General features: G+C 37.1%; 1 protein-coding gene across 1 annotated transcript in view; it reads left to right on the forward strand.

Moving 5' to 3' along the window:
* The window catches only part of GRID2 (glutamate ionotropic receptor delta type subunit 2), a 1,394,429-nt gene that overhangs the window by 1,018,166 nt on the left and 348,436 nt on the right, over positions 1-27,827 (forward strand). Inside the window, exon 9 of the mRNA XM_036853844.1 lies at positions 19,262-19,363. Within this exon, the coding sequence (XP_036709739.1) occupies positions 19,262-19,363 (102 nt within the window). The remainder of the gene's footprint in view (positions 1-19,261; positions 19,364-27,827) is intronic.

The raw sequence follows: 27,827 nt of genomic DNA on the forward strand, positions 1-27,827 counted from the left end.
TTACGGCAGCCATAGAAAACAAATCATGATCTATTTGCCTTATTTTGCAAAGCATAGACAATTTTGAAAGTGTTTCATTCACTACAAAGATGAAACTGCATGCAGAAATGTCTATATGAATTACAGTAGGGAAACATTTTTAAATTTTTTTTAAAAAGCTTATGATATAAAAGAAGCTATTGGGGAAAGAAAAGAATATCTCTCATGTATGTACATATATGTTCAACTTCCTACTGCTTTCTAGAAGCCTTGAAGGCTTCCAGTCAACTTCAGAGACAAAAGCAACCATTGACTGTCCATAAACCATGGGTTTCAATTATTTATTACTGAATAACAAAACAGCACCAATATTATTGGCTTGAAACAAGAACTATTTGATTTCTAAGTGTTCCGTGGGTGTGTTATTCAGCCTGGGCTCAGCGGGGATGGATCAGCTCTACTCCACATGGTGTTGACGAGTATAGCTCAACTGGGGCAGAGGATCCAAGAGGGCATCACTCACATGTCTGGGGCTATGGTGCCAGCTGTTGGCTGGGGTCCCTTAGTTCTCTTCCATGTGGCTTCTTTTTCTTTCCACATAGTCTCTCATTATTAAATATGCTAGCCCAGCCTTTTTTAAAAACTTGATCATTGGCTTCCAAAAATAAGAAAAGAAAAGCTACAAGATCTCTTAAGGCCCAGGCCCAGGACCAGAATCATGTATCATTCCTTCTGCCTCATTCTATTGGTGAAAGCAAGTCAGAGAGCAAACCCAGAGTCAAGGAGAAGGGAATGGACTGTATCTCTTGATGAAAGACTGTTATAGACGCACAGGCATAGGAGGAATTATCTGTGGCTGTCTTGCAGAAAAATTATTATACAAAACTCTGCTTTTTCTAATCATTTTCTTTGATGAAGTCTAATCCTTTCTCACAGACTACCTCCCATCATTAAATACTGAGCACTTATAATTTATATCAGCCTTTTGGGAATTACGAATATACTACCTAGTGGAATTTGTTGTACTTTTTACCTTTTTAAAAATTTTGTTGCTTTGTCATGTCAAAAAGATCACAAACTCTTGGAGGAGATAGATGATGTTCTATGTTTCCCTGTACCCCATAACACCAGCACAGCAGGTTTTTAATAAATAAGTGTCTTCCTGATTATAAGTGTTGAGTGATAGGAGAATAATGTGCTTAAACTATTTACAGTGTTGTATTAGCGTCCACTAGATTGTTTATTGCTAAATCTCTTGCAGAATATTGTGATTAGTTAGTCCTAACCTTTTCCAAATACCCCTGCATTTTCCCATGCTTATTATATATATGTGGTTATAGCTAATGATTGCCAATGGAAGTATATATGGGGAATCATATTTAGGAATATTAATTTTAAAAGAGTAGTTAGAAAAACACATAAATCCACAAAGTAGTATCAACTCTTTTTTGAAGTATGCTAGCATTTTAAAATATGCCTGATTTATGGAAGTCTCAATTGCTTAAATGTTTGTAATAGTTTACCATGAAATAAAAACTGTATTCAAAGCTAGTCAGAATGCTCAGAGGCATAATCAATCATTTGATGATTCACAGTTACCCAGGAAATCCAAGCACTCGATCCTCATTTTGAGCATAAAGAGGGAGCTGGAAAGGAAGAATTACACAGTGACCTAGACCAAAGTGTCATGTCAGCATTAGCATCAGATAAACTGATTGCAGTGGCTGATTGTACTGCTCATAGTGAGAGTTATTTGGAAAATTTGAATGAGAAATCATCTCTTGTCCATCACAGGAATGACAGTTGGTATATATCCAGTCATATTAAACAATTGTAGAATCACAAAGCTAGACAGGATTTTCTGAGATTAGCTGATTTATCCCTTGCCTTGAGATAAAACTTGCATGCCACAAAACCCTCGAGGCACTGAAATTTAATTTATTCTTTGAGAAAAATAAGACCCATTCATGCATTCAACAAATATTTGTTGTGTGTGAACCGTATAGGTGCTTGGTATGCATCAGTAAATAAAACAGGCTAAGATCTTTGCCTTTGTGGGACTTGCAGTTTAATAGGGGGATATAATTGATTCCATGAGTTTCCCCTTTGTCAATAACAATAATCCTTATTTGATTTTATATATTTTTTAAATTGATTTGCTCATACTACAAGAAACTATCCACAAAATAGACCCAATCACTAACAAGTTGTGAATTGTGAGAAAAGAGTTTGGAATTCATTTATATTAAGAAACCATTTCACTTTCAGATGAAAACACTAAGATTCAAAAAGTCTGATTCTTACTTGCAGTGAAACCTTCAAACACCCAGTCCAATGGTTTTCATTGTTTGCCCGTTCTTTCAAAAACATCTTTCTTTCCCTACATTGACTTAGTTATAGAATGTATCCATACAATGTAGCACAATGTCCATGTATTTTAGTTATAAATCTATTGGTCCATGTGACAGAAACCCAAACTGAATAGTTAAAACAAAAAAGGGAGTTCTGTTATAAGGAAATTTCAGTTTCTCAAGGACTCCAAAACATGAATAGAGCTAAACTGGGGAAATGAGCTCTCAAAACCCATTAGGACTGTTAATATGCCCCTTTTTGTATCCTTCTTTGAAAAGTATCTTATTGATTGAGGTCAGATAGACCTAGTTGTTTCTGGGGCTAAACTGCCTGAGTTCAAATCTTGGCTATTTCACTTGTTAGCTGAATGACCTGGAACAGGTCAATTAAGCTCTCCAATCTCAATTTTCTCACCTATTAAAATTAGGATAATTATAGTAGCTACATGGTAAGATTACAGCAAAAACGTAAGTTAAGGGGTATCTGAGATTTGGCACAATGCTTGTCCTACAGGAAGTCTTCAGTAGATGTGATCTACCATTATAAAATGAGACATGTCAAGAGCTGAGCTAGGGAGAGCTGCGCTGCCACAGTGTGGGAGTAGTTGATTAAGACAGCAAGTCGAATATATACACTACCAAATGTAAAATAGATAGCTAGTGGGAAGCAGCCACATAGCACAGGGAGATCAGCTCGGTGCTTTGTGACCACCTAGAGGGGTGGGAGAGGGAGGGTGGGAGGGAGATACAAGAGGGAGGACATATGGGGATATGTGTATATGTATAGCTGATTCACTTTGTTATAAAGCAGAAACTAACACACCATTGTAAAGCAATTATACTCCAATAAAGATGTTTAAAAAAAAAAGACAGCAAGTAAAATGAAAGTAAGAATTAAGGCTTTATTCACTACGCCACAGGAAAAGCAAGTCTATAAAAAAAAGTCCTGGCTTCTGTAATGTTCACTTTTTCCCTACAGAATGGCAGCAGGCGAGAGTCAAGTGTATCAGCACAGATGGGGTGCGGAGAACTGTGTTGGTGCCAGAGGAACCCCGCTCAAGAGGCTCCTGCAGTTTTGTTGACCTGAGTGGGGAGTGGAGGGGAAGGAAGAAAGGAAGGGCTAAGAATGGAAAAGTATTGAGTGTTAAGTTAGAATGAAATAAAGCGTCCTCAAGGTTACCCCTTTCTGTGAATACGATGTTCTTGGCAGGATGTTCTCGGAGCCCAGGGCTCTGATAGCGAAGCTTCTGAATGGAGGCTCCTGGGCTAACAACGCAGATATTAAATAAAAGTGTGGTCCCCCAAAGGGGTCTGAGTTCTTGACTGCAATTCCCTTCAGCAGGCTTGTCAGGTAAAGCCTTTGTAATTGCCTAAAAATCATACATAGGTTTTTAGCCAGGGGCTGGATTCTCAAGAGGATCTCTGTTCTTAAGAGGGCTTTCTCCTAAATGGACTCTGTTTCATCCCCTAAAGTTTCAACAGTTTCTATTCCATGGGTATTTTGTGGTTCTCTCTCTAATGAGCTAGAATACATACATGCTTTAAAAGGAGACCTGGAATATAAGAAGCGCCTATCATAGGTTACATATTACTCTTATTATTGCTACTGTTGTTCTTGTTGTTATATAATTGTTCAAATTATAGCTCTAATATGACCACTTATTCTATTCTCTACAGTTAGGTAAGATCATCATTCCTCATATTGAAGGCTTTTGAAAAGCATTCCTCATATTGAAGACTTTTAAAAAGCATTCCTTGATCTTTATTATGCAGAGCTCACCCATCTGTACCCAGGAAGAATGAGTGTTGCAAATCCTCCTCATTCCAAATTTTTAAAAAAAAGCTCAGTTATTAGCTGGCAGCACAGTGTCTTGGCTATATAATTGAGAACCTCATTTAAGGATCATTTAAGAAACAGTCAATGATCACTGTAAGACGTATTGTTTCTTTTTTTTTTTTTTTTTACATCTTTATTGGAGTATAATTGCTTTACAATGGTGTGTTAGTTTCTGCTTTATAACAAAGTGAATCAGTTATACATATACGTATGTCCCCATATCTCTTCCCTCTTGCATCTCCCTCCCTCCCACCCTCCCTATCCCACCCCTCCAGGTGGTCACAAAGCACCGAGCTGATCTCCCTGTGCTATGCAGCTGCTTCCCAATAGCTATCTATTTTACGTTTGGTAGTGTATATATGTCCATGCCACTCTCTCACTTTGTCCCAGCTTACCCTTCCCCCTCCCCGTGTCCTCAAGTCCATTCTCTACTACATCTGCATCTTTATTCCCATCTTGCCCCTAGGTTCTTCATGACCTTTTTTTTTTTTTTTTTTTTAGATTCCATATATATGTGTTAGCATACGGTATTTGTTTTACTCTTTCTGACTTACTTCACTCTGTAGGACAGTCTCTAGGTCCATCCACCTCACTACAAATAATTCAGTTTCATTCCTTTTTATGGCTGAGTAATATTCCATTGTATATATATGCCACATCTTCTTTATCCATTCATCTGTCAATGGACACTTAGGTTGCTTCCATGTCCTGGCTATTGAAAATAGAGCTGCAATGAACATTTTGGTACATGACTCTTTTTGAGTTATATTTTTCTCAGGGTATATGCCCAGTAGTGGGATTGCTGTGTCGTTTGGTAGTTCTATTTTTAGTTTTTTAAGGAACGTCCATACTCTTCTCCATAGTGGCTGTATCAATTTACATTCCCACCAACAGTGCAGGAGGGTTCCCTTTTCTCCACATCCTCTCCAGCATTTATTGTTTGCAGATTTTTTGATGATGGCCATTCTGACTGCTGTGAGATGATATCTCATTGTAGTTTTGGTTTGCATTTCTCTAATGATTAATGATGTTGAGCATTCTTTCATGTGTCTGTTGGCAATCTGTATATCTTCGTTGAAGAAATGTCTGTTAAGGTTTTCTGCCTATTTTTGGATTGGGTTGTTTGTTTTTTTGATATTGAGCTGCATGAGCTGCTTGCAAATTTTGGAGATTAATCCTTTGTCAGTTGCTTCACTTGCAAATATTTATGCACATTCTGAGGGTTGTCTTTTCGTCTTGTTTATGGTTTCCTTTGCTGTGCAAAAGCTTTTAAGTTTCATTAGATCCCATTTGTTTATTTTTGTTTTTATTTCCATTTCTCTAGGAGGTGGGTCAAAAAGGATCTTGCTGTGATTTATGTCATAGAGTGTTCTGCCTATGTTTTCCTCTAGGAGTATGATGGTGTCTGGCCTTACATATAGGTCTTTAATCCATTTTGACTTTATTTTTGTGTATGGTGTTGGGGAGTGTTCTAATTTCATTCTTTTACAAGTAGCTGTCCAGTTATTCCAGCACCACTTATTGAAGAGGCTGTCTTTTCTCCACTGTATATTCTTGCCTCCTTTATCAAAGATAAGGTGACCATATGTGGGCGGGTTTATCTCTAGACTTTCTATCCTATTCCATTGATCTATATTTGTGTTCCTGTGCCAGTACCGTACTGTCTTGATTACTGTAGCTTTGTAGTATAGTCTGAAGTCAGGGAGCCTGACTCCTCCTGCTCCATTTTTCCTTCTCAAGATTGCTTTGGCTATTCAGGGTCTTTTGTGTTTCCATACAAATTGTGAAATTTTTTGTTCTAGTTCTTGAAAAATGCCAGTGGTAGTTTGATAGGGATTGCATTGAATCTGTAGATTGCTTTGGGTAGTAGAGTCATTTTCACAATGTTGATTCTTCCAATCCAAGAACATGGTATATCTCTCCATCTGTTTGTATCATCTTTAATTTCTTTCATCAGTGTCTTATAATTTTTTGCATACAGGTCTTTTGTCTCCTTAGGTAGGTTTATTCCAAGATATTTTATTCTTTTTGTTGCAATGGTAAACGGGAGTGTTTTCTTAATTTCACTTTCAGATTTTTCATCATTAATGTATAGGAATGCCAGAGATTTCTGTGCATTAATTTTGTATCCTGCTACTTTACCAAATTCATTGATTAGCTCTAGTAGTTTTCTGGTAGCATCTTTAGGATTCTCTATGTATAGTATCATGTCATCTGCAAACAGTGACAGCTTTACTTCTTCTTTTCCAATTTGGATTCCTTTTATTTCTTTTTCTTCTCTGATTGCTGTGGCTAAAACTTCCAAAACTATGTTGAATAATAGTGGTGAGAGTGGGCGCCCTTGTCTTGTTCCTGATCTTAGTGGAAATGGTTTCACTTTTTCACCATTGAGGACAATGTTGGCTGTGGGTTTGTCATATATGGCCTTTATTATGTTGAGGAAGGTTCCCTCTATGCCTACTTTCTGGAGGGTTCTTGTCATAAATGGGTGTTGAATTTTGTTGAAAGCTTTCTCTGCATCTATTGAGATGATCATATGGTTTTTCTCCTTCAGTTTGTTAATATGGTGTATCATGTTGATTGACTTGTGTATATTGAAGAATCCTTGCATTCCTGGGATAAACCCCAATTGATCATAGTGTACGATCCTTTTAATGTGGTGTTGGATTCTGTTTGCTAGTATGTTGTTGAGAATTTTTGCATCTATATTCGTCAGTGATATTGGCCTGTAGTTTTCTTTCTTTGTGACATCTTTGTCTGGTTTTGGTATCAGAGTGATGGTGGCCTCGCAGAATGAGTTTAGGAGTGTTCCTCCCTCTGCTACATTTTGGAAGAGTTTGAGAAGGATAGGTGTTAGCTCTTCTCTAAATGTTTGATAGAATTCGCCTGTGAAGCCATCTGGTCCTGGGCTTTTGTTTGTTGGAAGATTTTTAATCACAGTTTCAATTTCAATGCTTGTGATTGGTCTGTTCCTGTTTTCTATTTCTTCCTGGTTCAGTCTCAGAAGGTTGTGCTTTTCTAAGAATTTATCCATTTCTTCCAAGTTGTCCATTTTATTGGCATAGAGTTGCTTGTAGTAATCTCTCATGATCCTTTGTATTTCTGCAGTGTCAGTTGTTACTCCTCCTTTTTCATTTCTAATTCTATTGATTTGAGTCTTCTCCCTTTTTTTCTTGATAAGTCTGGCTAATGGTTTATCAATTTTATTTATCTTCTCAAAGAACCAGCTTTTAGTTTTATTGATCTTTGCTATCGTTTCCTTCATTTCTTTTTCATTAAAGAACAGAAATAATCTGATCTTTATGATTTCTTTCCTTCTGCTAACTTTGGGGTTTTTTTGTTCTTCTTTCTCTAATTGCTTTAGGTGTAAGGTTAGGTTGTTTATTTGAGATGTTTCTTGTTTCTTAAGGTAGGATTGTATTGCCATAAACTTCCCTCTTAGAACTGCTTTTGCTACATTCCATAGGTTTTGGGTCATCGTGTTTTCATTGTCATTTGTTTCTAGGTATTTTTTGATTTCCTCTTTGATTTCTTCAGTGATCTCTTGGTTAGTAAGTAGTGTGTTGTTTAGCCTCCATGTGTTTGTATTTCTTACAGATTTTTTCCTGTAATTGATATCTAGTCTCATAGCATTGTGGTCGGAAAAGATGCTTGATATGATTTCAATTTTCCTAAATTTACCAAGGCTTGATTTGTGACCCAAGATATGATCTATCCTGGAGAATGTTCCATGAGCACTTGAGAAGAAAGTGTATTCTGTTGTTTTTGGCTGGAATGTCCTATAAATATCAATTAAATCCATCTTGTTTAATGTATCATTTAAAGCTTGTGTTTTGTTATTGATTTTCATTTCAGATGATTGGTACATTGGTGAAAGTGGGGTGTTAAAGTCCCCTATTATGATTGTGTTACTGTCAATTTCCCCTTTAATGGCTGTTAGTATTTGCCTTATGTATTGAGGTGCTCCTATGTTGGGTGCATAAATATTTACAATTGTTATATCTTATTTTTGATTGATCCCTTGATCATTATGTAGTATCCTTCTTTGTCTCTTGTAACAGTCTTTATTTTAAAGTCTATTTTGTCTGATATGAGAATTGCTATTCCAGCTTTCTTTTGATTTCCATTTGCATAGAATATCTTTTTCCATCCCCTCACTTTCAGTCTGTATGTGTCCCTAGGTCTGAAGTGGGTCTCTTGTAGACAACATATATACGGGTCTTGTTGTATCCATTCAACCAGTCTGTGTCTTTTGGTTGGAGCATTTAATCCATTTACATTTAAGGTAATTATCAATATGTATGTTCCTATTACCATTTTCTTAATTGTTTTTGGTTTGTTATTGTAGGTCTTTTCCTTCTCTTTTGTTTCCTGCCTAGAGAAGTTCCTTTAGCATTTGTTGTAAAGCTAGTTTGGTTGTGCTGCATTCTCTTAGCTTTTGCTTTTCTGTAAAGGTTTTAATTTCTCCATCAAATTTGAATGAGATCCTTGCTGGGTAGAGTAATCTTGGTTGTAGAGTTTTCTCCTTCATCACTTTAAATATGTCCTGCCACTACCTTCTGGCTTGCAGAGTTTCTGCTGAAAGATCAGCTGTTAACCCTATGGAGATTCCCTTAATGTGTTATTTGTTGTTTTTCCCTTGCTGCTTTTAATATTTTTTCTTTGTATTTAATTTTTGATAGTTTGATTAATATGTGTCTTGGTGTGTTTCTCCTTGGATTTATCCTGTATGGGACTCTCTGTGCCTCCTGGACTTGATTAAGTATTCCCTTTCCCATATTAGGGACATTTTCAACTATAATCTCTTCAAATATTTTCTCAGTCCCTTTCTTTTTCTCTTCTTCTTCTGGGACCCCTATAATTCGAATGTTGGTGCGTTTAATATTGTCCCAGAGGTCTCTGAGACTGTCCTCAATTCTTTTCATTCTTTTTTCTTTATTCTGCTCTGCAGTAGTTATTTTCACTATTTTATCTTCCAGGTCACTTATCCGTTCTTCTGCCTCAGTTATTCTGTTATTGATTCCTTCTAGAGAATTTTAAATTTCATTTATTGTGTTGCTTATCATTGTTTGTTTGCTCTTTAGTTCTTCTAGGTCCTTGTTAAACGTTTCCCATATTTTCTCCATTCTATTTTCAAGATTTTGTATCATCTTTACTATCATTACTCTGAATTCTTTTTCAGGTAGACTGCCTATTTCCTCTTCATTTGTTAGGTCTGGTGGGTTTTTACCTTGCTCCTTCATCTGCTGCGTATTTCTCTGTCTTCTCATTTTGCTTAACTTACTGTGTTTGGGGTCTCCTTTTCACAGGCTGCAGGTTCATAGTTCCCATAGTTTTTGGTGTCTGCCCCCAATGGCTAAGGTTGGTTCAGTGGCTTGTGTAAGCTTCCTGCTGGAGGGGACTGGTGCTTGTGTTCTGGTGGGTGGGGCTGGATCTTATCTTTCGGGTGGGCAGGTCCACGTCTGGTAGTGTGTTTTGGGGTGTCTGTGGCCTTATCATGATTTTAGGCAGCCTCTCTGCTAATGGGTGGGTTTGTGTTCCTGTCTTGCTAGTTGTTTGGCACAGTGTGTCCAGCACTATAGCTTGCTGGTCAGTGAGTGAAGCTGGGTCTTAGTGTTGAGATGGAGATCTCTGGGAGATTTTCATCGTTTGATATTACATGGAGCTGGGAGGCCTCCTGTGGACCAGTGTCCTGAACTTGGTTCTTTCACCTCAGTGGCACAGCCCTGATACCTGGCTGGAGCACCAAGAGCCTGTCCTCCACACGGCTCAGAATAAAAGGGAGGAAAAATAGAAAGAAAGAAAAAAGAAGATAAAATGAAATAAAATAAAATAAAGTAAAATAAAATAATTAAAATAAAAAATAATTATTAAGAAAAAAAATTTTAAGTAATTAAAAAAAAACAGACAGAACTCTAGGACAAATGGTAAAAGCAAAGCTATACAGACAAAATCACACACAGAAGCATACACATACACACTCACAAAAAGAGAAAAAGGGAAAAAATATATATATCGTTGCTCCCAAAGTCCGCCTCCTTATTTTGGGATGATTCGTTGTCTATTCAGGTATTCCACAGATGCAGGGTACATCAAATTGATTGTGGAGCTTTAATCCGCTGCTTCTGAGGCTGCTGGGAGAGATTTCCCTTTCTCTTCTTTGTTTGCACAGCTCCCCAGTTTCAGCTTTGGATGTGGCCCCGCCTCTGCGTGTAGGTCGCCTGAGCGCGTCTGTTCCCCGCTCAGACAGGACGGGGTTAAAGGAGCAGCTGCTTCGGGGGCTCTGGCTCACTCAGGCGGGGGGAGGGAGGGGTACGGAGGAGGCGGGGCGAGCCTGCGGCGGCAGAGCCCGGTGTGACGTTGCAGCAGCCCGAGGCGCGCCGTGCGTTCTCCCGGGTAAGTTGTCCCGGGATCACGGGAGCCTGGCCGTGGCGGGCTGCACCGGCTCCCGGGAGGGGCGGTGTGGAGAGTGACCTGTGCTCGCACACAGGCTTCTTGGTGGCGGCAGCAGCAGCCTTAGCGTCTCATGCCCGTCTCTGGGGTCCACGCTGGTAGCCGTGGCTTGCGCCCATCTCCGGAGCTCGTTTAGGCGGTGCTCTGAATCCCCTCTCCTCGGGCACCAGGAAACAAAGAGGTAAGAAAAAGTCTCTTGCCTCTTCGGCAGCTGCAGACTTTTCCCGGACTCCCTCCCGGCTAGCTGTGGCGCACTAACCCCTTCAGGCTGTGTTCACGCCGCCAACCCCAGTCCTCTCCCTGCGACCCGACCGAAGCCCGAGCCTCAGCTCCCAGCCCCGCCCGCCCCGGCGGGGGAGCAGACAAGCCTCTCGGGCTGGTGAGTGCTGCTCGGCGCCGATCCTCCGTGCGGGAATCTCTCCGCTCTGCCCTCCGCACCCCTGTGGCTGCGCTCTCCTCCGTGGCTCCGAAGCTCCCCCCTCCGCCACCCGCAGTCTCCGCCCGCGAAGGGGCTCCTAGTGCATGGAAATCTTTCTTTCCTCCTTCACAGCTCCCTCCCACTGGTGCAGGTCCCGTCCCTATTCTTTTGTCTCTGTTATTTCTTTTTTCTTTTGCCCTACCCAGGTACGTGGGGAGTTTCTTGCCTTTTGGGAGGTCTGAGGTCTTCTGCCAGCGTTCAGTGGGTGTTCTGTAGGAGCAGTTCCACGTGTAGATGTATTTCTGATGTATTTGTGGGGAGGAAGGTGATCTCTGCGTCTTACTCTTCCGCCATCTTGAAGCTCCTCCCTGTATTAAGTTTCTTGTTTAAAAATCCTCTAAATTTGTTTTCTACTCAAAAAAATTTGACGTCCCACTTTGTGCCAGGAATTATGTATTTAATAAAGTGGAAGATACAAAACAGCAATCTTTCCTGACTCCATGGAAACTTACAGATAATTGGTACAATAAATGTTAATCATAAAAATATAGATTAAAAAATTTAACTGTGATATTACTGTAAAGAGAGGACCATGATGCTGTATTGGAGTGACATGAGCTAGCTTGGGGGTGGGTTAGGTTGTCAGGGAAGGTTTACCCCAAGCTATAGATGTTTACATTGAGATCTAAAGGATGAGTAAGAGTGAATTCAGTCATTCCTTGAAGAATGGCAGGTTCCTAAGGTTCTTCCAATCAAGGAAGACTGTATATTCAAAACTATTGGTTCTCACATTTGGCTAAACTTTGGAATCATCTTGGAAACTTTAAAAAATACCGATACCTGAACTTGAAAAAAAGAATACTGATACCTGGATCACATGCCCAGAAAGTCTGATTTAATTGGCATGGCATATGGCTTTGGCACTGGGATGTTTTTTAACTCCCCAAGTGGTTCTTTTATACTTCTATGCTTCAGAAACAGTTTGAATCCTTAAGGCAGGAGAATTACGTCTATAACTCAAGAAACTGAGGGAAGACTAGTGTGGTTGGAGTCCAAAGAATGAGAGGAAATGTGATATCACCTGAGACTGACTGTAAAATGTGACACATCACACAGGTTTTGGTTGGCCACAGTAGAAGTCTGGTCTTTATCTGGAGAAAAATAGAAAACTATGGAAAGATCTTAGGCAGAGGACATCATATCTACACGTATGTTTATGTTTGCAGTGTAGAATAAAGACTGTAAAAGAGGAGCTATGAAGTCAGCTTGGAGTATGCTGGTGGCAAGGAGATGCTGTGAAGTGGATTTGAGAGGTTTTTTTTTAAGGAGTTGAAATTGGCAGACTGGCAATTGATTAAATATGAGAGATGGTAAGACTGACTTCTTGGTTTCTGGCTAGTAGAACCGGATGGATGCTAAGGGGTAGATTATGAGCTTAATCTTATGATATTGGAGGTGCCTTTGAGATATCTAAGCAGAGATGTTGAAGGAGACATCTGAGCATGAGATTTTCAGTTGTTTGGGAACAAAGATCTAAAGTGCAATAGCTTTACATTAAACCTTGTAAGTTTTATAAAAATAATTACTTAGTTGTATAAAACACTATTGTAATAGGCACTGGGCACCTACAGATGATTAAGATGAGGAGATAGGAAAGACTGAGAATTCTAATGTGATTTTAAAATGAAAATCCTTTCAAAACATCTCAAGGTAGCATGGAATGAAAGAAGAAATCCAGCAACTTTTATCAGATTGTAATCATTAAATGCTAAAATATTATTAGGAAGAAAATTCTGATCAGAAAGAAAAGGAGAGCTAATTGAATTTTAGTGACAGGAATCATCCTGAAGAATCACAAAAATTGTCAGGGATACAATATTACAGTAGGACACAATATCAGATTGGGGATATTTTGCTTTTTATTCAGCTTAAACTAGAGACTAGCCAAAAAGATAGAAGAATAAAGAGGACAGCAGGAGTTTTAATGTATGCATTCGTTTATCAGATATCTATTAGGACCTATTATGTACCAGTACACCAATGCTATGATAAGGAGTAGGGCTACAACAAGAGACAAGGTAAGAATTATTCAGCTTCACAGAGTTTACAGTCTCCTATCCTACTTAAAACAAGAAAAATAAAAGAGTTTGTTTATTTGAGAAAGTGTCCCTAGTTAGCTTTTGCAAAGGAAGCCAGTAAAAAGAATGCCTTTATTTGATAAGGTTAAGGAGCCATTCTGTGAGATTGCATTTGCTGGGTGTTAGGGCATGTCTTAGGGCAGTGGAGATTCTGATTTAATTGTTCTGGGATTAGGCAGGGCATCAGAATTTTATAAAGCTTTCCGGTTATTCTAATATGCAGCCAAAGTTGAGAAGTATGTTTAGCTTTAGAAGTATGTTTCATCACTAAAACTAGTGGCTCCAGATGATGAGACTGAGAAAGGAACAACAACGACAAAAAATGCTGATTATATAGGAATAATAATAATGAACACTTCTTTAGTTTTTATGTGCCAAGAACACTGCTAAACACTTGACATATATTAAGTCAGTTAACAGTCCCACCAGCCCTATGAGGAAGCCATTTTTCCTCTTCGCATTTGGGAGGGAACAGAGGCCCAGTGGCCACACCCAGCAGGTGTCAGAGCAGGTCCTTGAACATAAGCAGTCTGGTTCTGGAGTTCCTGATCTTAACCACTACGCTGTATTTTCTCTAAATATAGTGTAATAGTAATTTTACACTAAGAATTATAAACAAAGTGAAAACATGTAATAATGGCAGAGTATCATTAAACCAGCCAGATACCAGTTGATAACTGAGTGGTTATTATAGCGCCATAAACACCTTTGAGCTATTTGCTCATATATATATAACGAGAGATAGATATGGATATATAGCTTCTCATGTTTATAGTCTTCATTTGTGGAAATCAGTTAACAAGTTTGTCTTGTTGTGCATGTACATGGTTACCTAGTACAGAAGGTTTTGTCTTCAGCAGCAATGCAGGGAGATATAAGTAGTAGAATCAGGTAATTTTTTTTTCTGACTTTTCATTTTCTCCTGAAGGAAACTCTAATCGAAAGAACGACTCCTACTTCATGGTAATGACCAAGCTGTAGGAATAAAATCTTAGGAGGAAATAATCATCCCCTAGGGAACAAGTCTAACAAATTGCACCTATTTTACAGGTGGAAATACCATAAAGAAAATTATTATTGGAAGGATTACCGACACACTGTGTTCCTATACATGTCAAAGAAAAAAAAATTCCAATTTAACTCTATAAAACATGTATCTGAGTCAATCTGGCATATGTATTTTTTTCTTACGCTTTCTATCCCATTACAGAAGTAATATCTACCAAATAATGCTGTGCACTTCTAAACGGCTAGCTTTCAGCTACTTCGTCATGCTGTTGTCGTTCCCTCTTTTCCTCTGAAGGCTGAGAAAGCAAATAAAGGAAACGTAGTGCTTGGGAGCATATTGCCCCAGTGCTGTGGACATTGTGTGTCCTGAAGCTGGAACTTTGGTACTATAGCCAGGCTTGGTTTGTTCCATATGAATACAGTCTAGTACATGTAGGGGATTCTGTTTGGTATTCAGTTAAGAGCTCTCTTGACTCCTGTTATTAAAGCCTACAAACTATTGAGTGTAAAATTAAACTGTTCAGCTCTTTTTGACATTGTAACATTGCCTGAAAAATAGTGATGTAAAACCCAAGTCAAATGTCATTCTTTAAAGCCCATGGGCAAATGAAGAGTGAAAACATTGAGGGGAAAAGAGTAAATGTCTAAAACTTGGTCATTTACTAATGACACAGTACATAATGATAGGAACATGCTACTGTGCTCATGCAAATACATCAGCCAGTTTGTTGAACACAGATATTACGTTGATTTTAACAGAAAGCTGCAGGGTTTTAATTGCTAAAGCTCCAATGAAGGAAATAATTAAAACATTAAGCATTTTAGGGTTTTAAAATTACTTTAGGCAATAACCAGAAAATACTATAGGAAATCGATATTCTGTAATTGAAAGGAAATTGAATTGGTCTTTATTTTTTAAATCCCTTTTAAATTTTCTCTAGACTGCCAGACCATGGAAGACAGAGAATCTTGTTTTGCCATCAGCAGTGTGACTTTCTGTAAATCTCATGTGCTGCAGAGACCATTTTTATTATTTTTACTTAGAAAGTGCTCAGCTGAATAGATAGTATTATGAAATTTCGTGTGCATTATCTTTGTTAGTCTCTGGCCTCATTGTTTAAAACTAAAACAAAAACACAACCAGACAAAAACAACCTTCTCCACTGGAGCAAAGTCAAGTTAAAGACATTTCAAACAATGAAAGCAGAGAAGTTGTTAGATAAGTCTCACGCTTGAACCTGAGTGAAATTCTTTTAGTTCTTATCAAACACTATGCCTGTCAATCTTGCTCTGCTGCAAGGACTGTCACCCATTGTAGATACAAATTCAGTTTAGATCTATGTGAACCTAACTCATTTTTCTTGCTTATTATTGGAAGGAGTTTTTACAATCAAACAAAATAGCTTGAAGTGAATCTCAGGGAGGTGACTGGATATGAACAGAAATTAAGGAATCTTAAAACTTGAGTAATCCTTCAGAAAGGTGTGTACAATCAGCCTTTCCCGTATAATGAGGATAATAGTGATACCTTCCTCATTGGGTGGTTTTGAGAATAAATTAATTAATATAATCAAAGCTCTCAGATGATTAGCACATACTGTGCACTATGTATGTGTTATAATAATTTTTATAAAAATGACATTGATGGTGATGATTTTGCCTTTTAAATTTTATTGCTAAAATATGAATTCACTCACTATTATATTGAGCCAGCCACTTAACAGTACCGAGGCTTATTTTCCTTGACTATTAAAATAGGAATACTATCTTCTCTACCTTCCTTAAATAGATCGTTTATGAAAAGAATTTTTTAAGCTATAAAACAGTACGGCAACTAACAGTACTGAATCTGGACTTTAAAAAGCAATAGTTACATGTATATATATGGCTGAGTCACTTTGTTGTACACCTGAAACTAACACAACATTGTTAATCAACTATACTCCAATATAAAATAAAAATTTTAAAAAAGCACATCAGTTTAAATCCTAATTTCATCTCTTTGTAAATAGGTGACCTTAGTTGAGTTCTTAATTTTTATGTCTATAAAGTAATATTGGTAACAGCACCATCTCATAAAGTTATTTTGAGTCTTAAATGAGATCATGTATGAAAAGCTCAGTACCATGGCTGACACATAGAAAGTATTCCAAAAAATGTAAAAAAAAAAAAGTTCTATTCAATGTAGGAAATGAGTATTATTATAATTTTTTAATGATTTCTTTGTTACAACCTACGTTGATATGTGATGAGTGGATATACTTTATTTCTAGTTTTCCAGAGAATCTGTATCCTGAAATATCTCTGTATCAAATTTTCATCTCTAGTTTTTGATGACCACAGCTAACATTCAGATAACATTAAGTATTGGAGTGGGTGAATATGAAGGAATAAATGAGTTAAGTAGAAGGAGTTACTAGTCTTAAAATCTAGACTGTTGTTATTAAGAACAAGAACAACTTTTCAACTTTCTAAGTACTATAATCAAAAGACATGTGAGTCAGATGGCAAAAAAAAAAAAAAAAAGAAAGAAAACAGATAGGTGAAAAACCTTCATAAAGCAGAAGAGAAAATTATATGGCCTGTAGTATATATGAGAGAATCTGGCCAAACAATAAAAAAAACTTCATATCCACTTATTGACCTGCCCACCATGCACACACTTGATATTAAAAATAAACCTCCAAGGAAAGACTTTTATTGGCTCGGGTCAGACGACCAACTGTTAACAATTGTTAAACCAGAGAGTCAGAGTTATGAAAAAATTTGGATGATTTGGAACACTTGTCCAGGGATGGAAAAAAAAAAGCAATTCTCCAAAAGGAGGGATGGGGTTAGTGGCCATGCATGGTCACTGGAAGAAATCAGTGTGAATAAAAAGAAAAAAAAAAGAGAGAGAGAGGAAGGGGGGAGGAGAGAGAGAGAGAGAGAAGAAACACTCTATATAGTACAAATAGTGTTCAAGTCACTGCCCAGGTCGGAAGATAAGACACAACCACCTCCTTACCTCCTCCAAATGCTTTTTCGTTATTGTTATTTCAAACCCCCAAACACTAGAATGCTCTAGAATTTTTCAATCATTGACTGTATTTAGTTATGTTTAAAGGAAGACATAATTAAGAAGAAGCTGGAAATTATATATTTTTAACTGTTTGTCCAGAACATTGTTGAAACAAACTAGTCAGCAGGTTTTGTTGGTATTCCAGTAGTAAATATTTTGACTAGTCAATACACCAAAATGCTATGTTCAAGTTGGCACTAACAGATGTCATTTATCAATATTTAGGCAAACTGACAGTAGGTTCACCAAACTTAAAAAACAACTCCAAGGGAGAAAAAACCCTGTGTTTACTGTGACAGTTTAAACATATTAGTCATGAATAAGATCATGTCCTAAAAGCTATTAATTTAACTTAGAATTAAGTAATATAATGATAAAAGGCGGCTAGCGCATTGGAAATTTAGCTTTCCAATTTGTTTTAGATCTCTTTTTCCACCAATATTATTTGGTCTAGGAAAATAAAATCTTCTTGAAGAAGTAATTAGAAAAGTGCACATCAAAAAATGAATTGAGAATAGACTTCGGTTGACCTCAGAAGAGAACAGAAGCTCAAAAGAAATTTCATAAGGTTTTAAATTTGGCAAGAGGACTACAGTATCTCTGATAACTAGACATTCAACACATTTGGATTTGCTAATTGGATCTAAGTTCTAATTAGACTTTTATGTAACTAAAAATGACACATCATTGTATGAATTTAACATGCATTTACAGTTGAAACCAACAATTAGCAGCCTTTTTCAAATTATTTTAATAAGAAAAAAGCTGGCTTTTTGTTTACATTGTGACATCCACTTCTCTTAAGATATATTGTGTACATTTTAGTTTTCTCAATTAAATACCATTTGTGGAGCTCAAAGAGAAACTTGAGTTTTAATGGGAAGCACCCAGATTGTTTATTTGTGAGGGAGACTTGCCAGTATGTTGATGACTTCAGAAGCCACCACGAAACGCAATGCAAGGAAATAATAGTCTTTAGGAGGAAGCAGCACAAATAACCAGGTGCCCCTGTAAACCATTCAGTTAACCAAAACAGTCTCTGAATATGACTAAAAGTCTGTTACATTTTTAAAGCATGCAAGTATGGAGTAAGTTCCCAAATGTAAAGGCTCATGGAGCTGGTAACAGGATTAATAGCATGATGTATCTTCACAAGATGTGCATTGCAAAATTCTCTTTGCAGCTTTGCTTCCTGGGCAGATATCTGCTAATCCAAGTCACAGCACCTCTCTTTCCTCCTTATTTTTGAATTGAGAGTCACCCATTTTTATCCCATTGTGATTTATAGGCAGTAATTTTAAGACTGGTAGTCCTCAGATTTGGATATTACAAGACATAAGAACTACGTGAGAATGTAAAATTAAACCAGTATTTTGGAGAGCAAAGAGCAGTTAATCGTTGCATGACTTTAAGGAAAAGGCTGCTGCCAAAGTCTTCCAAGCAGGTTGATAGCACTGACAAAAAAGGCAAATTACATTGTTTTATGTACTGTGAATACTTGAAAACAACAAAGCCATATAGATGATTTTTTTTTCCTCAAGTAAAAGCTGTAACCCCTCTAACCACATTAAAAATCTTACAGTTTTATGTTCCGTTAAAAGCAGCGTAAGATCTAATTAAAACCACTGAAACTGTAAAAAAAAATCTAACTTGTGCAGTAATTGGTATACTAGAACAGGCATTATGCTAGAATTATATGTGCTATTATTTTTCCAATTAGTGTATTACTGGGACTGAGTTATTGGTGTATTTATAACTCCTCATTAAGTCAGATGTCCTCAGTGAGTCCCCTGAAGGATGTTGGATACTGTCATATGCCATATGATGATATTTAAAAGCAGGAGATAGCATAGCATTTTTGCTTGCTTCATTTGCTATTAAACAGGAAAAGCTGCACAGGACACTTCCTGTTATCAGTGACTCCAAGATTTATCACACAGTTCTCTGAAAGGCCTGTGTATAGGTGATTGGACTGTTCTTCAGGCAGAAAAGTGACCAAGCTATTTCATCTTTCAGCTTGGGTGCTGGACTCCTGTCACAGGGCTGAATGGGTCCCTGACTGACAAGAAACTGGAGAATAACATGCGTGGAGTGGTCCTACGTGTGGCGACTGTTCTGGTAGGTCTGATCTGCCCCTTGCGGTTTTGGCTTCTAGAGGTTCCTTTATCCTCCATTTCTTTATGTTTCATTGACTGATGTCATAATATTAAAAGAGCTGACTATGCATTCTAAGGGGTTTGTAATGGTCATGTTTTCCAACCTTCAATTTATGTGAATCAGAATCAGATTTTTACAGGCTTTTCCTTTAATTACAGTACTTCTGTCATAACTTTCTTAGACATTTTAGGCCAGATTTCCATCCTTCTACAGTTTCCTACACATGATAAAGTGAAGTTATCTCTCAGGCATTCTCTCACTGAAGCCCTACGGTCTATGTAAATGAAGATAACCATGCCAAATAAGGGTAGATTTGATCAAACAGTACATTCAGTAACACTAAAACATGAGCAGACTAAGAATATTTTTCTGGGAAGGACCGACTTCAAAGTAAAGATCATCCAATTGTTTTGTAAATAATATTTATTGAGTATCAACCGTATTCAAGCTCAGTGCTGATTCCTGGAGACAGTGATGATTAAAATGGACAGATATGATTCTGTCTTAAAAGAGCTTATCATCTAGTGATTCTGTGGCTATTACATGGGATTATACATGTGAAACATTTATTATAATTTCATTTACTTGGTATAAAAAGCAATAAATGGTAACTGTTATTATTCTATACATTATTATTTTCTCACATGATACACAAATAAAATAAGATGTCAAAAGAAATAGTCTTCAACAGTAAAATACTCACATGGGTACTATCTAAATAGCCATAAAACATGAAGACATGTATTCTCCCTGCCTGTTTCAATGTGATTAACCTTGTGCTACTTTGTAGTACATTTCAAAACCAAATAATCCATAGTTATTAACTTCACTTTTTTTCAGAAAAGCCCACTTGTTTTTAAATTTGAAGAAGTCTTTCTTATAGGCTAAAAAAATTACAGAATTAGTAAACAGGAGAAGTGGTCTTTTTTGGTATGTTGATGCTAATAGATGTTTATCAACGTTTATAACAGCAATAGCTGTCCTTTGTACATTATTTAACACAATTTAAGCAGACTCAACATAATTTCATTGTCTAAAAGAAGGATCTGTGATATTCTCTATAAAAGGAAATTCAAATGAGTAATCTATCCTCCCTTTTTGCTGCCTATAATTTATTTTTAGTTATTGTTTTAATAAGATTTTTACTGTTTGGCAAATAATTATATTATGAATACTTGACAATTTAATTGTGAATGTACTTCTGTATGTACTCAAACGTGTAGATATGCGTTGGCACTGATGTGCTAATATTAAAAAAAAGACAGACATTTAAAGTACAGTAAACTGTAATAGTCTCTTCTCTAGTGATTAACATGGAAACTCAGGTGAAAACTGTAATAAAAGACAATATATGTGCTTTGCTTTTGTCTTTGACATTCATATCTCAAGGCAAGCTAATCGCATTTAGTCATTAAACAAATATTTATTTAGTACTTACTATATGATAGACTTGGTAAGAGGTTAGTCATCTTATATGCATATTCATACCTCAAGGCATGCAAAGAATCTTACGGAGAGAAGCACATATAACGAAACAGCTAAGATTTATTAATTATTTACTATGTGCCAGATACTCTACTAAGTCTTTTTCATCTGTTATCTTACTCAGTCCTCACAGTATTTACAATAAATAGATAGTATTCTGATCCTAAGAATGTGGTTGAAGAAACTGAGACATACAGAGGTTGAAATAAATGTGGAAGATTATACAGATAGGAAGTTGCAGAGAGAACTGGGATTCAAATCCAGGATCTGACTGCAGATCTCTTAACTTCTGCCTTCTCAACATTATATTATAATCTCTCTACTCCTACTGCGATAAGTGTGCAAATTGAGGTAGCTATAGGATTTTCTTGACTTGATAGTTGCAAATGCTTAACTCTGAATAAGATGAAAGTGAGTTTTACTGGGAAACCTTCACAGAACCAATTATTTTAAATTCATTTCCAGGCTGAGCAGAACGACTGCTGTTTTGTGCTTGAAATGGTACCGCCTCACACAGTGTTAATACCTGCATGCCCCAGTCTCACCTTCATGATTCAGAATGGTCTGTTTCCTGCAAGCTTAGCCCAGCACATATCCTGAATATGACTAGTGAATGAAGATATGGAAACAGTCTCTTTCCCCCAAGTTTTCTGTGGTGCAATATGGATTTATCAGTTGGGTGCCCAGTTGAGTGAAAGGTTGTTACACTTTTTACACTCCCACAATATACAGCCATTGTACTTAATGATTTCTCAGGCTTCCTGGCTCTTCCTGTAATTCTTATTTGAATGGAAACCAGCCATGACTTTCTTATTTGTTTCTTACAAGCACCTTTCCAGGTCCAGCTCTTACTTATATGGCCTTGCAAGCTTCCTCCACCCAACACTGAGAATCACTCTTTCCTAAATCCACCCAGCAACTCTAAACTCACGATGTCAACTAAACCCTGAAACTCAGATTTGGTCTACATTGGACTTGATTTAGCAACCTAAACACAACCCCCTTGTATTCCAAGTATTTACCTCCAGCCATTTCCAGAAGGGAGAAAGAGGAGGGAGGGGTCATGTGTAAAGCCCCTGAGGGAAGGTCTCTCAGCTTTTATTCCATTCTAACTGCGATCTAGTCCCAGTTACACACACACACACACACACACACCCTTTACTTCTTAGGAAAGTTATGCTATCGATGACACACGGGTTCATAAAATTGATTTTTCTTACCTAAGTTTTGAAACTCCTATTCCTATCACTATTAAAGATATTTCATTGACTTGAAGGAAATAATCTAATATTTATCTTAAACTAAATATTTCAGCACTATATTGTTTATGATGCCAGGGGCAAGCGAATGGTATTCAAATGGTTAATTGAAGAAAATTAAATAAAGGGATTATTAACAAATACTTCAAGTAAGGTTAAATAAGTCAACAAGGATGTTGAAGTGCCAGGGCCTAGATGCACAGCAAGCCTTGACAACCCTGAAGACTGATGTGACATGGGAGAGAGCAGTATTAACAGATCTAGCTAGAGCCATGGGAGAGAAATCCCATAATAGTAGCTGTGCCCTTTGTTATGGCAAGAGGATGGGAAGGAGAATCACTGTCAACACCACATTCAGGCAGTGAGGAAATGGAGAGGAGGGTACCCCAATGTCACTTCTCCTATCTTTCCATCTCTTTCCATTGTTTCCAATTGCAAATCCAAGCAGAAATCAGAGGGCAAGGGAACCCAAGTAATGAAGACCATGAAGGTCAGCTTTCCAAGTCACAGAGCAGGGCAGTGAGGGACTGCAAGGGAAACAGGGAAGAAACCATCACCAGATCTCTTATTTGATCAAACCTGTTAAGAACTTTACATGTGTTAACTTATTTAATTCTTATAAAAACTCTACAAGAGATGCACTGATTACAGTAAAGGATGAAAATAAGGCTCAAAAGAATTAATTAAATCTCTGTGTCCATATAACTAACAAGAGCCAGAGATGAGTTTCAAGCCCATAGATCCTGGTTCCGGTGGCTATGTCCTTAGCCACTCTGACATTCTGTCTTTGGGATCAGAATGAATTCATATTAGGTTTAAATTAAATATAACTATTGAGATTGCAAATGTTATTGGATTAGTAATTTGGGAACATTTTTCAAATGGCATCACATAAGGATAACTTTATATTCAACCATCACCAAAACCATGTAAGTGTCTTAGGAATGGAGGAAAAGAAAGAAAGAATGTGAATAAAATTCCCTCTGCTAAACTCAGTTTCCATATTTGGTCTGCTGATCTATACATCTTACCAAGTGGGCCAAGTGTCTTACTATGAGGCACTTATTAAGATCACTTTTTTCCTTTTCACTTCTAAAGTTGTACAAGAATGGATAGCCATAAATGACCAATTACGGCATTCAGTTTTTTCATGGTAATTCACAAAATTTATTGGAAACATCACTGAGTTATAAATATCATCATAATAATTATGAATACTTACGAAAATAAAATGGAAAGCATTTGGCAACAAATGAAAAGAAAGATTTGAGAAGCTATCCTGTAAGAAAAAATACAAGATATCTGAAAAACATAAACTGGCATTTAGAAAGAGATCACTGATAAATAACTCTTATTTTCTTGATTTGGTTTTGCTAAAACAGACACATGGCATCTCTGATGAAAGATGAGCTCACTCATAAATTGATTTGAGAAGTTATTTATTGAGTATCTTTTTCTAGGTGCTTGGGGTACATACAAAACAGAGAAAGATACTGACTTTGGGGAGTTTCATTCTAGCAGGACATCTACAGCTCTAAGAATATTTCTGAAAACATGCAATGCCACTGTTCTCCATTGAATATATTGTACAATGCAGTATTCCTTTGCCTAAAACTACCATAAACATAATTGTATAACTTTATATACATATATGATTGGAAATTTATGGTAGAGCTGTAGTGGTGCTTTTTCTGTATTTTACAAATTCAAAAACATACAGTTTTTCATATTTTAATATCTTTGAATCAGGATGCATCTTTCAACTGATGTCTTCTTGCAGTTAAAATTGGCAGCATTTTTGGTCTTTATTAGTGGTAGGTAAACCAATTTTGCATCTTGCAATTGAAAACATTTTAGATTAAATAATATGTGGATGATATCTTTACAAAATTAATTAAGTTTATGGATATTCCTGGAAACTTCATTTAACAAAACTGGGCATGAAGCCATCTTAAAGAGACAGACTATTTTAAAGAATACCTCATGAAGAAAAGAAATAACACTAGGAAATGAAACCAATTTTAAAAAATAGGAGAGTAATAGCAATGAAAAAAATTACTATCTAAACTAAAAATGTCACTAGACTCATAGAAAGATAAACATAGAAAATATGCCAAGGCACATTTTTCACAGAACTAGAAAAAAATTTTTCACAATTTGTATGGAAACACAAAAGACCCCGAATAGCCAAAGCAATCTTGAGAAGGAAAAATGGAGCTGGAGGAATCAGGCTCCTGAACTTCAGACTATACTACAGAGCCACAGTAATCAAGACAGTATGGTACTGGCAAAAAAACCAGAAATATAAATCAATGGAACAGGATAGAAAGCCCAGAGATAAACCCAAGCACACATGGTCGCCTTATCTTTCATAAAGGAGGGAAGAATACACAATGGAGAAAAGACAGCCTCTTCAATAAGTGGTGCTGGGAAAACTGGACAGCTACATGTAAAAGAATGAAATTAGAACACTTCCTAACACCATACACAAAAATAAACTCAAAATGGATTAAAGACCTAAATGTAAGGCCAGACACCATAAAACTCTTAGAGGAAAACATAGGCAGAACACTCTATGACATAAATCACAGCAAGATCCTTTTTGACCCACCTCCTAGGGAAATGGAAATAAAAACAAAAATGAACAAACGGGACCTAATGAAACTTAAAAGCTTTTGCACAGCAAAGGAAACCATAAACAAGGTGAAAAGACAACCCTCAGAATGCGACAAAATATTTGCAAATGAAGCAACTGACAAAGGATTAATCTCCAAAATACACAAGCACCTCATGCAGCTCAATATCAAAAAGCAAACAACCCAATCCAAAAATGGTCAGAAGACCTAAGTAGACATTTCTCCAAAGAAGATACATGGATTGCCAACAAACACATGAAAGAATGTTCAACATCACGAATCATTAGAGAAATGCAAATCAAAATTACAATGAGGTATCACCTCACACGGGTTAGAATGGCCATCATCAAAAAGTCTACAAACAGTCTTAGGATGCCTCATTCTTTAATTTCCATCTACTAAGTCTAAATTTCCAAAAGAGATGGCAAAGGATTATGCTATTATTAAATCCTTTGACATAGTTATTACTAGGAAATGACTTACATGCTTTTAACGTAAAGAAGTAGAAAGCTTTAATTCAAAACATCAAGAATCATTCATTCATATTATTAAATAGCAAGTTCACATTTGGTGAGAAGTACAAATCATATAGAATCATTTGATATTCTCTTCGTCTTAGAGGCACTCATTGTTTGGCTTTTGTTCCACAATATTTTGTTTCCATGTGGACTGATACTTCCTCATTTATGTTCCCATGAATTATGTCAGTGTAAGATGGAGCAGTGCACTTAGCTTCTTCTGGATGTACCGTTTAGCAAAAGAGTAAATAATATGCAATTGATTTCCTTATTGGAAGTACTTCAACCTATTTCCTTGCTTTTTCTCCACCTAGTCTTCTCTCCGCAACACAGTCTTACTAAAAGCCATTTGTCATATACCGCAAAGAGTACTAGGTTTATAGTCAAAAGACATCAGTTCAAGTTCCACCTTTTCTACTTAATAGGTCACTGAACTTATGGAAACCAGGGAGCTATTCTGAACCTCAATTTTTCTGTCTGTAAAGAAGGAATAATAAAACTGGCCACACAGGGTTATTGTGAGTGTAAACAGCTTAAACTATGTGGAAGCAGTTAGTAAAGTGCAGAGTGTTTCTAAATATAAGATGTTATTATGTCTGAGTAGAACAATGATGTGTACATTAACTAAAGAAAAGAATAAAATGAGCATGAGTGATCATGAAGGCATAATTAATCATTGTCATCAATCTTCAGATTTTTGTGGGAAATTATTTAAAGGACCCTAAGGCAGACAAGCAAAACATAAACTACAGAATCATGATTTTTAGTCCACTCACTGTTCCTTTAATTTGAAAATCTGCTAATGAGAACAACAGCAACTCTCCTCCTAGTGAAGATGGTGCTTCCTAGAGAAAAAATAACACAAATACCTGATACAAAAGAACATTCAAATAACACACTGTACAAATTTCTAAAAGTCTGGTATGTCAATTACATTGTCTCATAGGAATCATGTTTGGTTTCAGGCTAGCTTTAAGTAGACTCTATATGTTAATATATACCTAGGAAATACACTAAGAACAGCCTTGAAATGTCATTTTGCTTAGTTTTTTGCTAAGGACATTGTCCAAGTTTTTGCTACTTGGAGACCTTCAGCATTTTGAACCCCTACAGAGCTTTAGGCTTTCCTGAGTCTCAGCCTTTGAGTCTCCTGAACCTAGAGGCAAATTTAGGGGCAGGGAGAGTGAGCTTGATAAGAGGCTCTCCTGGCAGGCACTCACATCAAGGATATGGGAAGGGAGTTGATGGCCATCTTGTATAGCTCCCACAGCAGTGTCTGAAGAGGACTCCTTTCAAGTGTTAATAAACACTAAAGTTTGGTTCAAAGCTCCAGGCAAAAATGACAAATCTGGCAGAGGACATTTCCCGTGGATACTGTCTTAAATAAACTAAGCTAAAATTCTCAATAAAATTCGGTAAGTGCCATGTAATATCTACCACATTGGAAGTACACAGTATAACACTGTGGTCAAGCACTGTCCCTGGAGGAGTTCCTCTTCTAGGTGGCAGGGTGAGAAGTTCCATGGACCCACTCCCTAGCAAAATAAGCAACACTGCAAAAACTAACTAACTAAATAAGTAGGTAAATAAATATAAACCATTTAAAGTCTCTGGAAATTTCCTAAGGGCATACTGAAAATGAAGTAACACTTAATCAAGAAAATCTACTAAAACTCAATAAAAACAACAGGAGTCTATAGTGTCTCAGCCTCATCCTGCTCCTTCCCCTTCCACCTCACTTTCTGCCTTACTCAGCTTGCTGGAGGCTCCACTCCAAGTAGGTTTGGCCAAGAAGACAGGGCTTCCTCTCCCTTAAAAGTTTCCAATTAAGGGGTATCTCACCTGGAGGCTGCTAGGATTTTTCATACCATCCAAATGAAATTTGAAAAGGCTAAATTCCTAGTGAGTGTGACCAAGAGTTTGTGGGCTCCCTTTCTTCACTCAGCTCTGACCCATAGGATGCAGTCTCAACCCCAGGTGTGGCAGACCTAGAATACTGGGGCCTTGATTGCCATCACTCCAGCTTGCTCAGTACCCAGAGTTGTAGCACAAAGACTTTGTCCAAGGGAGAGGCAGTCCACAAGAAAAGAGAGCCCTTAAGCATTCTCCAGTTATTTGAAACAGACCATGGGGAAGTTCAAGTATATGGCTCCTCTTAATTAAAAGCAACAAGCTAAATCATAAGCCAGATAGCTCACCAGAGAAAACCAGAAAAAGAGATAGCTAAGAATATCCTTCCTGAGGTCAGAATAAATTTTAAAGATTAACCCCAAAAATGACCCCCACCAAAATTTATTTTCTTCAAACTACTGTGCAAACCCAGGGAATTTTTGAAAACAGTAAAGCAATCAACCAGTAATTAGTGGAGCTTATGGCTTAATGACCGTAATGAATATGACACACATGAATATGGACACAAATATCCTCAACAAAATGCTAGAAAACTGAATCTGGCAATATAAAAAAAGGACTATACACCATAAACAAGTAAAGTTTATCCCAGGAATACGAGGTTGGCTCAACTTAT

Source organism: Balaenoptera musculus, chromosome 5, assembly GCF_009873245.2.
Source record: "Balaenoptera musculus isolate JJ_BM4_2016_0621 chromosome 5, mBalMus1.pri.v3, whole genome shotgun sequence".
Taxonomy (NCBI): Eukaryota; Metazoa; Chordata; class Mammalia; order Artiodactyla; family Balaenopteridae; genus Balaenoptera; species Balaenoptera musculus.